General features: G+C 40.5%; 2 protein-coding genes across 7 annotated transcripts in view; one reads left to right on the forward strand and one right to left on the reverse strand.

The window, feature by feature from the left end:
• fmnl3 (formin-like 3) overlaps window positions 1-5,512 on the forward strand; it is a 32,761-nt gene extending 27,249 nt beyond the window's left edge. For 2 of the 6 annotated variants that reach the window (XM_079359156.1, XM_079359160.1), the window contains 4 exons: window positions 891-983; window positions 1,105-1,228; window positions 2,354-2,469; window positions 4,881-5,512. In XM_079359156.1, the coding sequence (XP_079215282.1) occupies window positions 891-983; window positions 1,105-1,228; window positions 2,354-2,445 (309 nt within the window). In that variant the 3' untranslated portion in view covers window positions 2,446-2,469; window positions 4,881-5,512. Of the gene's footprint in view, window positions 1-890; window positions 984-1,104; window positions 1,229-2,353; window positions 2,479-3,018; window positions 3,063-4,880 lie in introns of all 6 variants that reach the window. The other 4 variants (XM_079359158.1, XM_079359161.1, XM_079359159.1 and 1 more) reach the window with 3 other exon arrangements.
• A 972-nt stretch (window positions 5,513-6,484) lies between these two features.
• Window positions 6,485-15,025, reverse strand: part of LOC306833692 (low-density lipoprotein receptor-related protein 1-like) — an 87,405-nt gene continuing 78,864 nt past the window's right edge. The window contains exons 74-89 of the mRNA XM_079359155.1: window positions 14,768-14,905; window positions 14,524-14,643; window positions 14,120-14,403; window positions 13,859-14,037; window positions 13,665-13,771; window positions 13,407-13,526; window positions 13,135-13,311; window positions 12,831-12,971; window positions 12,515-12,688; window positions 11,647-11,808; window positions 10,828-10,999; window positions 10,496-10,597; window positions 10,220-10,293; window positions 10,043-10,136; window positions 9,049-9,193; window positions 6,485-8,279 (exon numbers count right to left, since the gene is read on the reverse strand). Coding sequence (XP_079215281.1) covers window positions 8,142-8,279; window positions 9,049-9,193; window positions 10,043-10,136; window positions 10,220-10,293; window positions 10,496-10,597; window positions 10,828-10,999; window positions 11,647-11,808; window positions 12,515-12,688; window positions 12,831-12,971; window positions 13,135-13,311; window positions 13,407-13,526; window positions 13,665-13,771; window positions 13,859-14,037; window positions 14,120-14,403; window positions 14,524-14,643; window positions 14,768-14,905 — 2,327 coding nt within the window. The 3' untranslated portion in view covers window positions 6,485-8,141. The remainder of the gene's footprint in view (window positions 8,280-9,048; window positions 9,194-10,042; window positions 10,137-10,219; window positions 10,294-10,495; window positions 10,598-10,827; window positions 11,000-11,646; window positions 11,809-12,514; window positions 12,689-12,830; window positions 12,972-13,134; window positions 13,312-13,406; window positions 13,527-13,664; window positions 13,772-13,858; window positions 14,038-14,119; window positions 14,404-14,523; window positions 14,644-14,767; window positions 14,906-15,025) is intronic.

Below are 15,025 nucleotides of genomic sequence, written 5' to 3' on the forward strand. Positions count from 1 at the left end.
GTGTTTAGACTGGTCAGGCCCTGTTACCTCCTCCCCCCTCCTTTCCTCCGTCCCTCTTCTCCTTTGCCCCCCTCCGGCCTCGCCCTGCCCCACCACACAGCACACTTCCTGAGATTGTTCTCAGTCTTGATTTATGGGATCTGCTCAAGGAAATGTGCAACACAAGGATTTCTGTGTATGAGTGTGTCTCTCTGAGTGTTTGTGTGACTTAAAAGAGGAGTTGAACATTTGGTAAGGTGCACTTGTTAGGATTACAGGTTGTTCTAGAAGCGAGGGCTGTGACATAACACTTAATAAACAATATGATGATCTAGTTTGTTTCCTTTTTTGACCTTTTTAAATGCAAAAAATTATCTCAGGGTGAAAAAAGGGTGCAAACTACCAGGCACGTTGAAAGAAAACCTCAATACATTTTTTCAATAAAAGATTTGTCTACATAAAAAAGAATAGTTAGAAGAGTTGCAAGAATCTAATTAGCTTATAGCTTAACATTAATGCTAGAAATAGGGGACACTATCTATTGTTGCTACAACTAAAGGTGTGAAAAGAGAGCTCCTGTTTGGACAGATTAAGTATTCCTGCTTTTAAGTCTCTATTTTAAGTTAAGCTTGGCTAATTTTCTGCTGACTGTTGCTAAATGTGTAGCCTATAAATCTAAGTGTTATCAGTCTTTTCAATCCAATGTCTGATTGTTCATGAGAAGCACATTGGGTTTAAAATAAAAGGAGGTGTGTGTGGAAAGATGAAATAAAAGGCTGAAAGACAACATAATAGTTAAAAGTGATTGCACTAGTTTATATTCTACTTTTGACTAATTTTCTCTGCCATTGTAGGGCCACACAGTTGTCTTTACTTCTTGTCACAGACTGGTCACCTCTTTTCCTAAACAGGATGCAGTGGAGCAGAACGAACAGAGGAAAAAGCAGGAGCAAGCAATGAGAGAGAAGTTGCTGGCTCAGGAGGCTAAACAGCATGACCCCAAGGTACAGTCCAAGTACATGTATCTTGGCTGAATTTTGGCAAGTGGATGCTTACTTAGTGCTAAATAAAGCTTTGTGGTGTGCCAAAAAACATAATGAATGGTACAAATATCCTCTGGTTCAGGTCCAGGCCCAGAAAAAGAGGCACCAGCAGCAGGAGCTGATTGCGGAGTTGCGCAAACGTCAAGCCAAAGACCACCGGCCTGTATACGAGGGCAAGGATGGCACTATTGAAGACATCATTACAGGTGGGCCAGACAGCGCCTTAAAAAGACGCCATGTGGCTGCAAGCAGCCCCGGTCGTCCCAGGTCGAGGATGACTGTAGTCATTCACTGCTCAGCTCCTTTGAAGTGCACCTTGTGCTATGTGGTGCAGACACCTCCACATCTGGAGCACAGCACATAGCAGCAGAACAGCTGCTTGTTATTCCATTACATGCTGTCTAGGAGCTCTGAATTATGTAACACTAGAGCTGTTGAGCCACAATATGAAGATAGACAGGACGTTTATTTCCAAGTGGACAAACAATTCAGTATCTTTTAACAATACAATTATGTTACTTATTATATTGTTCTTTGTGGTAGAAAATAATTCAATCCATTTGAAAACTGACAAGCCTTATGCAATTGTAATTCATGAATGTACCACTAGGAGTTGCCAAAGTCAAACATTTGAAAAAAAATACATGTACCGTAGGTATAGAAATGAGCAAATAAGGCCTTATCTACAGCCTCAGGACAGCATATAAGCTAAATGATGTGCTTTTTTGTCATAATAATTAATAAGTGCTTACGATCTAAAGAAAACATTATATATTTAATGTCATAATACTTCTATACCACTACTACCAGAGCTGTTCACAGCTTACCATGCAACTGATGCCTGCACAAGTGCTCAATGTGCCCTAATCCAATACTTCAGTCCCACTTATATCTGATAGAAACAGTGCTCAGATATCTAACAGAGTATGTGACTATGAGTTCTTTAATCAGTCCATACTTTTTCTCATTAAAGCCTTTCTTTTACAAGTTTGTTATGATCATACAGACGCCTACAGAAGAGGTTGCAAACTAATACATTAATTAACGTAAGCCTGCTTACAACTACACTTATAAGATATCTGGATAGTGTTTTTGAATGCAAACAATGGGAACTTAAATTTAAGTGCTCCCCCTATAATATGTAAAACCCTCCTGATAGTTTAAGAAGTGTTTGATTAATCCATGTACAGATAGAACATAGTTCCAGGTTTTTTTCAGCTTCATTCTGAGAGTTTTGAAGGTGAACAAGTGTTCTTACCCCCTCCCCCTTCAGAAGTGCGGTATCTCATCAGGTGTGACATGTTTTCTCTCCCTCCCCCTCCTCCCCTCAGTCCTGAAGAGCGTGCCCTTCACAGCCCGCACTGCTAAACGCGGCTCACGGTTCTTCTGTGAAGCCAACCTCTGTGACGACGCCAACTGCTAGCCCTCCCCTCCCTCTAATGCCAAGGTTGTCCAGGTGTCTCTCATACGCCTCCTGACCCCTCTGTGCATGCAGCATGATCCCTGTCACCCACCCAAACTCAAACCCCACCACCCAAACTACAACTACTGTGAACTAACTTGGGCCGTCATTGGTTGTGTGTTCAACTTGAGAAGACTCCTATCAGGCGTCCGGTGATAGGAGTCAGCCAAACCTCTTTGCCTGGCTCAGATTTTTTAGAATGGTTGTACAGCTTGTTAACATATTTATGAGTAAGAAATATGTTGACACAGTTACAATACAATCAGGCCTGACTTAAGTCAATTATCAACTAAGGCCACCATGCATGACAGAGAGTATGTAAAAGGCTGTGCATTTTCATAAAATATTTCTTTAAGGCCTTCCTGTCATTAAGCTGAATTCAACCACCCTAACATAAAGAGGTTTGGCTACTTTACGGGTTTTATCAACGATGCTTTGTTCCATGAAACTAACTGGTTTGGTGTTTGTTTCCAAGCTAACGTGACTCTTCTTTCCTCAACCCACCACTGTTTATTCTTCTTCCCCCCCCTTCAGCTGAAAAGAAGATTAATGACAGTATTTCTCACTCCTAAGAGAGGGTAAGGAAGGTAGCCTGGCTGACACCCAGCCTGCTTGGCCCTCCAGCTCCTGTGTGCTGCTACAGTGATGTTAGCCGCTTCAGCTAGCTGCTTTGGACGCAAACAAAAAAGAAAGACACTATACAACACTGAGAATTGCTTTACAACACATTAATCAGAATACAAGATTACTGTGTATTCAGGTGCAAGATACTGCACAGATTCACACACGTTCTAAACAACACGAACCGTTTTTAAAACTTAAAACCTTAGCAACGATACAATCCTTATATTCTGCCAGTTTGGTTGTTGTGATTGCTCAGCATTGCTGGATAATTGTCCAACATTTCAGCTCAACAAGAGGTAAAAAAAATATACGACAGAGAAAAAAAGAAAAACAGCACAAAGCAGGTTTGAGTCTCATGTTCATTTTAAAATTCATCCAATCCATTAATTTTAGTGACAATTGTGTTTTTCTATTCAAAATCTTTACTTAGCTATTTAGACCTTCATTTAGCTGAGAGATGCCTCCATACGTCACCATCACACTGAGCTCTGGTATCATTGAAGAAAAGACAGATTTCTGCAAACTGCTGTATGATCTTTCAAAACACAATCTGATAGTGTAACATAATAATCTCTCTCAATACCTCTGATAAGTAATGTTATATATTGAACCAATTTTTCTGAATCTATTTACGGCTTCAAAATCTATAGGATGGTGCATGAACCAGTAATTTCATATTTTAAATAAATCCCTGAAATATTCTCTCCATTTGAGCTTACTAGCCTTGTTCAAAGAACATGTTCAACATATCGACAAAGTGTGTACAGATATGATTTCCTCTATTATATTCTCTAACATCCTGAATCAGTTCATCATCATCATCATCATCATCATCACCATCATCATCATCATCCTCCTCATCCCTCCTACTATATGTTGCATGTTGTCCAGTGTTCATTGACTCCTCACCTGTCAACAACACCCACCATGTTTTGTCTTTGCTAAATGTCATCCGCGGTGTGCTGAACAGCTTTTTGGTCAACAGGCTCTAAAAGACACAAACAATCAGTTAAAAACAAATACATGAATACAACCTGAATTTTTTTATTGTTTTTTTTTTTCATCAGAGCTCTAAGTTTTCTTTGACTTGGCTGTAAAAGCCTGCTTGATGTTGAAGAGCTTGTTGACCTTTGAACTTACTGTACTTTGTACTTGTACTTTGTACTAACTGTAATAATGTCTGCTGCAGTTCACGAGTTATAAAGTTGCCATGAAGACATTCCCAAAGCTTTGAATTTCAACAGTTTATGTTCCGCTATTAGAAGTTAAAATTCAAGGCTATGGGAATGTAGCCATTCAGTGTTTGCAATGCTCATATTTGTTCATTGTGATATTTCTAATACAAAGTTAATGTGGCAGATTTTATTTTATTATTTTATTATATACACACAGATGCCATTTTAAGGTACAACTGGTTAAATCAAATTCAGCCTAATACAACAGTGCTGCCATACCCTCCTGACACCAGGGTTAGATTTGTTAAAACAGGTAAAGGGAAGTAAAGATTATATAGGACGATATAATTGATTTCTTTTGGAATAAATAGAAATGTGTTTCTGTTTCTTAGCCTACCATCATCAATCTTAATATGGAGGACAAAGTGACAGAAACACACATTGACCAGATGGCAACTGCGTGTCCTTCATTTTAGTTTGGTTTAGAATCTAAAACAGAATAAAAGTGAACAGAAATACACTTGGAGATTGACCTCTGAGTCCTCTAACATGTGTGTCCTCCCTGTCTCTTACCCCTCTCTCCATGCCTACTCACAGATCTCCGAAACCAGCCTTTCCTGCGAGCTGATGCGTTGATCCGGAGCGGTTGGAAGAGACCGTAAACTACTTATCTGTCACTTATTCAATCCCCCCTCACTCTAGTATAACCCTCCTCCCTGTGTCCCCACAGTCTGTCTGAACCCTGAGGCTGCAGATGAAAAAGACAGAAACTAGGAACAGGGCAGAGCTCTTGTGTTAGTGGGGGTAATTTATTTATTTATGGAGGCCTTTTACAGCCACTTTAAGTGAGCAGATATCATTACAGAAGCACAGTGGGTTTCTCCTGAATCTCTGCAATCACAAGACTTTCCCTGTTCTGTGAGTCAGAGGACCACAGAAGAACAGGGTGGGCGAGTAGAGGAGTGGAGGACTACAACGCCGGAAGAGTGGGGCTTTTTCCAAATGTGGATTTTATTCCCGGGATTATCTTATTCTTCAGATTTTTAAGTGGTTGCATCGCTCATAGTGGGAGGCAGCCTCGGGGATGATGCCAACTCTGGATGCTGCTGGAATGTTTGCCTTGAAGACATTTGCAAAAGTCTGTTAACAGAGAAGCTTCAATCTTGTTAAAAGGCATTTTGGGACTTTTCAATCAAGACTTGAGATAGTTTATTTTGATTTTGCATGAATCAAGGGGATAAAAATCATTCAGTCAACTTCTTTATGGACCAGCTAACAAACCAAAAATTCTCAAAAAGCTTCATGTTTTGCTTAAAAAGTGCCTTTTTCTGTATGAACAGTGTTAATTCAGTCAGCCATACCTTGATTATCTTGCAGCTTTCATTTGTTAAAGATCATATTTTATCTCCTTGAACTGTAACATTAGCCTTATAATACTGACAATATGCAAGGGTATCCAGCTTTGATACAACACAAAGAAGGTAAGAGGAATAAGAATTTTAGTTTAACTCTTAGTGAACTTTTTTTTTTTTTTTTTTTAAACAATTGAAACTGGCATGTCTTTGTGCCTTCTGCAAGTGGTCTTTAAAATGCAATGTTTTATACCTTGACAACACTTCCTGTCACACTGTAAGTGACATTTAGGAAGTGACAAATGTATATTTCCACACGGACTGCTGTTTAAGGACCTAGAAGACATTTACCTGCTAAAAGATGAAGGACTTTTCTGTTCTATGAGGACGTGTGTTTTGAGCTTCTCTTTTTTTGAATCTCCTGTTTTAATAGAGATGATGCTTTTTTCTCCTAACAGCTATTGAAAGTTGAGCAGACACAAAGGGAGCAACACATCTTTACACTACTTAATTTGGCGTAACATTGTATGAGACACTAGTCTTCAAGTGTACATTTGTCTGAATGTATGTTCAAGTTATAAAATGTATGTTTTGGAAGAAATGATCCATGATATTGTCTATTGATTGAGATGACTTGATGAGTTATGTAATTGCGCGACCAGACTGTCCTTACATTTCAGTAGAAGGCTGACAACTAAGAAAGGTTGTTCTTCTTATTTTCATGAAGCAACATTCAAAACAAGCTATCGCAACATGTTCTCGTTTAATTGCTTTTTACTGTTCAAGCCTGCATGAAAGAACGATCGATTGCTTTTCCTCTCTCCAAATGAAGACAGAAACACTGAACAGTTCTACTATAAAAATCCATTTAATTTCTTATATCAAAAAGAAATAGAATCATAACAAAACAATCAGAACAACTTTTGCCACCAAGAAATTCTCCAACTGAAAAATTGTTTTTCTAATTGACACATTTTGTTGTAAATCTGACAAAGCAGGATGTAAAAAAAAAAAGAAAAAAGAAGGGGGTGAATACTGTTAAGAATAGAGGGATAAAAGCCAGAGAGTTTCCTTGAGGATGTGTGTCAGCACCATGCAGTGATGTGGCAGGTACAGCTGATCAGCTCAGTAAAAAGCAGCGTGATGAGCAGCGCTGTTAAGACTTTGAGCCATTTTGACAGACAGACAGACAGACAGACAGACAGACAGACAGACAGACAGACAGACAGACAGACGGTGAGCGTTAGCAGCAAGGCAAAGAAATTAACAAAGGAATGCTCATCAGGAAGCTGATCAGTCCCCTTCCTGGGAACCTACTGAAGAATGGTCATCAGCAAAACATTAAATACCCATGAAATGACTAATGATTAAAAAAAAATACAGAGTACAAACTCAATCTCGAACAGAAGAACATACCATCACATGGTCTCCCTGGCCTTTCCTGTAAGTACATTTACAATCAAAAGACGAAAAAAACCCCCCAAAAACAGCTAAATGAAACCTTTTAGCTAAATATTCGTCTCGGTAATTTTTAGTGAAGACCTTAAAACTCACAAAAGCCTGCCGTCACTCCTCTAAAGAACTTTCCAGAATAGTTTCAGAGCAATCTGAGGACAAAGTGTCCTGCAGTAAACCAAGGCCACGGATCTCCATCCCAGACTTTCATCCTGGAATGTGGACTTTTTTACAATCATCTCCATCCAGCACACTCACACACTGCCATGTATTCATTGATTGCTGACAACAGAGTATGTCAATTATACAATGACTTAAAAAAAAGTTAAAAAGTACAGACTGCTATTTTGTTACTGTTGTTTGTTTTCCTGGGTATATTATCAAGACACTTAGTTAATAGGTTTATATATATGCAAATATATAACTTTAGTCTGTGCAAAGAAGTAAAAGACAATCACTTGAATGTAGTTTGGAGACAACAGAGCACACACTGTCTGCAAGTTCTCCATGTGTGCATGTACAGTATAAAATTTCCCTCCACGCCCAGGTCTCTCGCTCCTAACTTCCAGCAGCAAACGTACATATACACGCGATGTGAAAGACTGAGCTCAACCAGCATTCGGGAAGCATTCATCATGCTTCTCTTTTTTTCTCCTGTACAATTAATACAAAAATAAAAAATTAAAACTGTTCCACTGCCATTCGTATTTCTATCTTTTACATTTGCACAGAGGTAGTGGCTATATGTGTGACAGAGGAGGAAGAAGTGTGAGGAGGAGGAGGTGAGCAAAATTAAAAAGAAGAACTGAATAATGTCTATAAAACGTTCCTTTATCACCGCCAGGATCTTTTTTGTTGTTGTCAAAGAACAAAATATAATACTGCAATCACTTAAAAAAGTAGTCCTTCATTTTATACATTTTGTACAGTGTTCTCGCTTTTTGTGTTGATTTCTTTTCTGTTGGTAAAGGCATAGGACGATGAGAGAGGCCGGCAGCTCAGCACTGGTTCCAGCAGGGCAATGTTGGCAGAGTTCAATCCATGCCGAGTTCTATGCCAGCGGGTCACTCATGTCCTCATCGCCCTGGGAGAGAAGCTCCTTCTTTTCATCTGTGCTGGCCAGAGAGTTGCGACTGTTGTGGGCGCCCATGTACAGGGTGGCATACACAGGGTTGGTGAAGTTAGTGGGCTGCAAGGCAAAGAACATTACGAGGTGAATGACAGGCTTTCTAATTATAACTGTTTTTTTATGGATTTGGTGCTTTAAAAGGAACGTTTACTTTGATGACAACAACATATCCAGAATTCCCTTTGAATGATGAAAAAACCCTGCAGAAAGTATGTATCTGCTTTGCTTCTTTGTTCATTGAAGTCTAACACAACCAATTGCACAGGAGCAGAGCCTTTGCGTTTTAAAATGTACTCACTACTATTCATCATGGTTCCAACATTTGCATATTGCCAAATCCAATGCTTGATAAGTGTTTATTATTTGGTGCAATAAAATGAAAAACTGGTGGGATATACATGACAAATAAAGTACGAAAACAAGGAGAAGGGATTAGACAATACAAAACAGAAAAGGCATAGGACAACGGTTACAAAATGAAATAGAAAATAAATGTTGGGACCTAATTGTCTTAAACCAACCTATTTTGCAGTGAGACCCCCCCCCCAGCCCCACATACAGATTCCTTTACTTGGATCTATCTATATCATGGTAGAGAGGTGAGGGAAAAAATAAAGACCGGAAGAGTTGAGGGTTGACTGAAAACTCACATTAAAACAATAATTAATGACTTCAATACCGTAAAATTAATGCATAAAGTTGGAAAGGAAAACTACTTGAAGCTGTTTCTACAAAATGTCAGCTTAGGAACATTTTGTCCACAGAGAAAGGTTATAGTTAAAAAATATGTCATAATAAATAAGACTAAGTTTCCTTTCAGCTGTGTTACCTTATCTGGGTCCAAAGCAAAGTCTGAATCCAAAAGCTCCCCGGCATCATCATCAGGGTCTCCCTCATAGATCTTGTAGGCAGGGTTCCCAATCTCAACATTCATGGCTCCGTTTGTCATTCGGTGGTGCTGGAAGCCCTTTGCACTGTAGACGGACAAAGACAAACAGATTAACCTTTCAAGCAATAGATAAAGGTCCCTTATTTAAAAACAAACAAACAAACAAACAAACAACATCATCAACAAACAGGGCTAGAAAAGGAAACTTAGCATAGAACATGTACTGATGCAGCTCCCACAAAATACCATCCACACAATCAAGACAACATACAGTATCAAAGGTAGTCAAATGACCTTTGGACAAAAGGCCATTTGTAACACGGTGAATATACTGCAACATGTCTTCTGTAGAGAATACCATATTTTCACATTGCAAATATTTTGCTGTTTGCAAGCATTTAAACAGTTCTAATAAATGCACAGTTTAACAATTTACTATACTAGCACATAGCATTAGCTTAGCATTTACACATCAAACAAGGGAAGGTGTGGAGACAAAAGAGGACTCAAAAGTTCAGTTACTTGTGCATCATCAGTAAAGCAACTTTTAGGAAAATTTAAAGAGGTCCCTGAGTTGCTGGGCGAGAAACCCTGTATGATGCAAACAGGAGGTGGCAGGCAAGGACAGGCAGACATATTTCTCCTCTGAACAACAGAAAGGACAAATGAAAAAAAAAACCCTATTCAAACTGAGTGGATACAAGAGAAGGGAGGGGGTGGGATTTATGGGTCAAATTGTAATTCATGTAACCCTAAGAAGTTACCGCGAGCACTGAGAACGAGATTTTCCCAGCCATAGAGACCTTGGAGAACAGGAAATAGATGGTTGTCACAGGAAAAGAGAGCAAGAGAGAGAGAGACAGACAAAGCTAGGTAGCATTGGTGTGAGAAAGTGAAAAATGAGAATCCTTAATTATCTGAAACCAAGACTCACCCGCGCATTCTCCGCTTGTACCACAAGATGGCACCAACCACAAGCAGTGCCAGCAGCAGCAGTAGAAGCACTGGGATGACGACAGAGGCAGTACCTGCAGGTGGACACATAGTGTGAGCAAACAGGGCCAAGCTTATGTTTAACAAACACTTACAATATGTGAACTGTGTGCCTTACTTCCACTGGAAGAAGAGGACTCCACAGAATCTGCTACAACTTCACATCTGTATCCTTTCCAGCCCACAGGACACCTGGACAAACGTGTGCATTAAGTGTCTGATCAGAAAAGACTATTTTACACATTGTAGTTACTCATCTGTACACAGTAAAGAGGGACAGTTATTTTTTATGTGTTGATGGTTGACAGTTTATACCCCTGTGTGTCCGTGGGTAAAAGACATTATCTGTTAAGGTCAGAATTCTTGGTTTGAGTTGAGATGGGGGTGGGCTTACTTGCACTGAGGCAGCAGCGTGCGCGTGTCCACTGTACATTGTCCGTTTGTGCAGTAATCGAAACAGGTGTAGCAGCTGGGCTGGGTTTGACCGTTGGGACAGCTACAATCACAAAACACACACAGATGACTATGTTGCTTAAATATGTCCCATTCAGTCCAATGGTTTCAGAATCATCAAATATAGCTGCGAAGTCCATTTGTCCACTTTTATTTAGCGTCAGCAAGTGACACCTGTTATGTCTGTGAAATGTGCAGATTGATGTCCGGCCATGCTGACAGTGAAATCCAAAATAAATATCAACAAACATTTAAAAATCAAAGTTTACTTACATGCAAGAGACCTTGCTGGACGGTGATGAAAGACATTTTCCAGTCCCGCAGAACTGACATTTGTCGAGCTCGCACTGATGTCCGATGTACTGAGAGGGGCACCGACAGACTTTGGTGCCGTTGGAGGTTTGTAAGCAGGTTCCTCCGTTGATACAGAACCCTTCACATTTACCTAAGAACATAGATGGAGATGTGTGGGAACTGTCATACTGTCTTTTTCCCCAGAATTATATTTCTATTAAATCTATTAAAGTACTATTCACTTCTTGAAAATGAAAACTATTAATTAGACAACTTAAAAAACGTACACTGATTTGGGACATTTGAAACATTCTGAATGTCTACGGCTATTGACTGTTTAATTATCCATCCATTTTCTGCAGTACATTAAAACACCCTACAGGCAATAGCTGTTTACACTTGCTAATTCAATGCAGAACTTTTTCATATCGTCCTCAATGTCAAATGAACTGAGGAGGAATGGTGGGGTGAAGTTGTTCCGCCCCTAAGCCGACATGCAGTAACAACATGTAGTTCGGTCTCATGTAGAGACCTAATGGTTGTGAAAGAGCGTCACTGTAACAAGCTGAGCCAGCAGGTGCATGTATGAGTGTGCATGTGGAGCTTGCACTGTTTGTTCACATGTTGTGCCTCTTCGGCTTTTGAAATGCTGCAACAGAATGTAAAATCAATAACTGGGAAACCAATAACAGGCTGATTAAGATTCAGTGGAAGGCTTAATGCAGTGGAGCTTCATTATGGCGCTGTCAGGGACTTGCAATGTAAAAAGAAGTTACTGAAGCAACATCTGACACTTACTGTACTGGCACTGGTCTCCACTGTACTCTGAAGGGCAACTACAAGTCGGCTGGTTGCCCATGTTGACTGAGCAGTTGCCTCCATTGAGGCAGTAGTCTTGACAAGTTTGACGGTCACAGTTTGGCCCTGTGAAGCCCTTTGGACATTTGCAGGTCGGAGAACCTGAAAGAAAGGCAAGAGTTCTATTAAGGGTGATTGAAAAAAAAAAACAACTGAATGAATCTGCAAGACGAGCTGATGAAAATGTTCCATCTGTTACAGGATGTACATCTTTTTCACCCAGTATTCCTCTTTGGTGGAAGAAATAAAAAAATCTAGCAATGTCCCCTGGTTTTATACATTACATACAGAATAAAAAACGAGCACTGACTGAGAGTTGGGGATATTCAAGGTTATGTAGTCGCTGCTTTTGGCTTGTGATGCTATTGCTAATGAACACTCGAGAGAGAGAGCTTTCCCAGACATCAAAAGGTGGGCTGGGGGTTGTACTAACAGTCTCAGCTGCCATCAGTGGCCTAAATTACTTGCAACAGAACAGGAATGTTTTATTTGACAACAATTTTACCCTTTTTTATTTCATTTGATAAATGAATATTTGAGCACATTTTTTCATTTAAAAACATGCCTGTTAAATAATCTCCAGTTTGTAAGTTATTACAAATCAGGTTATTGAAAATAATGATCAACAGCCACCTACATTTAAGACCTCCACAAACACTAAATACAACACTAAATCTGACAAAAAATCTCCAGTGTAATGTATTCAATTTAAAATTGACTACAATTGCATGCTTAGCTGCAAGCTAAGGGAGAGCAGGAAAGTCTGGGCAGATCGGTTGTTCACAATATGGTAATGATGTCCTCTTACCTGTATGAGAAGCAGTGCATATGCCTCCATTCTTGCAGTAGTCCCTGCACAGATTGATCTCACACCTCCTTCCAAAGTAGCTTGGTTGACAGCGACACTTTGCCACTTGGCGTGCGTTGAGGAAGCAACTCCCGCCATTCTGACATTGAATATCGCAGGGCCCTGAGGGGGGAGCTGTGGAGGGCAAAATCCATATTGGATTCACATTTTCATGTAGAATTTCAACATGAAGCTACCCAGATGAAAACTTTGCAGAGTTGTAAAAATGGAAAGTAGGGATATGCACTCAGCTTCCTGCATGTGTGTGCTGACTTACAGAATGGGGACTGCGTTGGCGGCGGTCTCTCTGCACATGTACCGTTGTCGGCCACATAGTTATTCGGGCAGGTGCACACTGGTCCACTGGGGCTGAGCAGACACAGCCACTCACACTTCTTCCTGTCACATGGGTTTGTCACTGGAGCACAGAGTGACAAGATAAAATGAGTATAAGGTGATGAAAACCTAAATCAATAATTACAAATATAAGTTGTCTCAGTTAATGTTCGCATCACTTACAGAATACAAGGTAACCGTCTAGATGTAAAGAAAATCTTTGAACTAAAGAAACAGACACTAACTCTCTGGCTGCTTGTAACGGTGGTAGAGGACAATGTCAGTCGCATGGTTGATGCCTGTGGTGAGATTCTCCATGGAGCCCTTTCCAAACTTGTTAACCCGGAAGACAACATTATTGATGTAAGTGACCCCATATATGTAGTCCTCAAAGATATCTATGCTGAATGGATGGAATAGATCTGGTGGAGCAAAAGGAGAGATTGGTTAGAAGAGAAAAGGAACTTTCATATTTTACAGGTTTTTTTTTTTCCTTTTGGTTTAAAAGGAACCTAACTGTTTTTAATGCCAGAGACCGCGATGACAGGGTCAGAACCATCTAGACGAACGCTTCCAATCACTGAGAGTTTAGCATCTGACCAATAGAGACGCTCGTTGAAGTAGTCCACGGCTAAACCTGTAGAAAGAGGATGAGATGACAAAATACCGTACAAGGGATCAGCTTTGACATTCTGCTGGATGTGAATCCGTCTTTATAATGTAGAGCTGCTTTTCCTTCCTTAGATAAATGATACAATGTTAACGTAGAACTCACCTGTAGGCCACTGGATGTTCTCCTGCACCAAAGTTTGTCTCAGAGTCCCATCCATAGAGGCTGTCTCAATTTTAGGATGGTTCCCCCAGTCTGCCCAATACATGGTACTGAAGGAAAAACAGTTTGGATACACAATTATTAAAACATTTCAACAGATAAAGCCTCGATCTAAATCAAGCTCAGCGCTCTCTTACCCTCTCTGTGGATCCACTACGATGGCGTAGGGCTCGTCTATCATGCCAGAAACTAGAGTCTTGCAATGCTGGCCTGACATCTGAGCTACTTCGATTACATCTCGACCAGAGTCGGTCCAGTACAGGTTACCAGCCACCCAGTCCACAGCTATACCTCGAGGCATCTTCAGCTCTTTGATCTAGACACAGACAGATAAGCACTCACAGGATGTTCCTTTTGAATTTTTTGGTAGAGGCATGATGGAGAATAACCGGCTTTACCTGCAGGTTGGTGACCCTGCCTTCGCTCTGTCGTCGATTACGGTGAGAGTTGGACAAGGATGGTGATGTAGACTGTCCCGGGAGTTCAAAGGTGGAGATGCTACCTGTGTGCCAATTGGTCCAAAAGATACGGTTGGTCTTAACATGCAGGTCCATCGCATCAATACGCACGCTGGCATCCCCTTGGAAGGTCTGCTCATAGCGCCAGTTGGGCATGCCGGGGTCCAGGCTGCGTATTTCATTGTCATCAGCGATGTAGAGAATCTGACGACTGCTGTTCATGCCTGGGGGAACAGGAGAAAAATCACAAAGATGGAATTCAAACCAAGAATTGTTCTGAGAATTTAAGATAAGCGTATTTGGATGAGAAGTGTACAGAACAGATCAGGTATTTCTCTCCTCACCGTCAGCTTTGCAGGTGTCATTGATCCTGGTGAAGTACTTGTTGCAGCTGCATTTGTAGGAGCCCTTGGTGTTGTTGCAGATGTGTGAGCACATACCGAACTGCAGGCACTCATTCTTATCTGATAAACAGAAAGCCAAAGGAAAACATATTGAAAGAAATAAAATAAAAAAAAGTGCTCGCCCAGCATCTTGAAGTGTAGTTCATATTCTCTCTATAGTGAGAATAATTTTGGAAATATTCACCTCCACAAGTGCGGTGTCCAATCTTCTGGAAGCCTGGTTTGCAGGAGCAGAAAGAGTCTGTGCCGTTGGTGACACAATGAGCCTCGTCTCCATCACCGCACTGAGTCCTGTTACTCCTGCAGTCATTTAGTTTGGTGTCTGAACACAACAGGGGTCAAACATGAGTCAGTGGATTTGAAATGGAATTGATTCCGCTGATGCTTGGCCCTTGAGAGCTCAGATCTGTTGCTAGCTTGAATAAAGAAATTATTCTGACGT

The sequence above is a fragment of the Symphodus melops genome (assembly GCF_947650265.1).
Source record: "Symphodus melops genome assembly, chromosome: 13".
Classification (NCBI taxonomy): domain Eukaryota; kingdom Metazoa; phylum Chordata; class Actinopteri; order Labriformes; family Labridae; genus Symphodus; species Symphodus melops.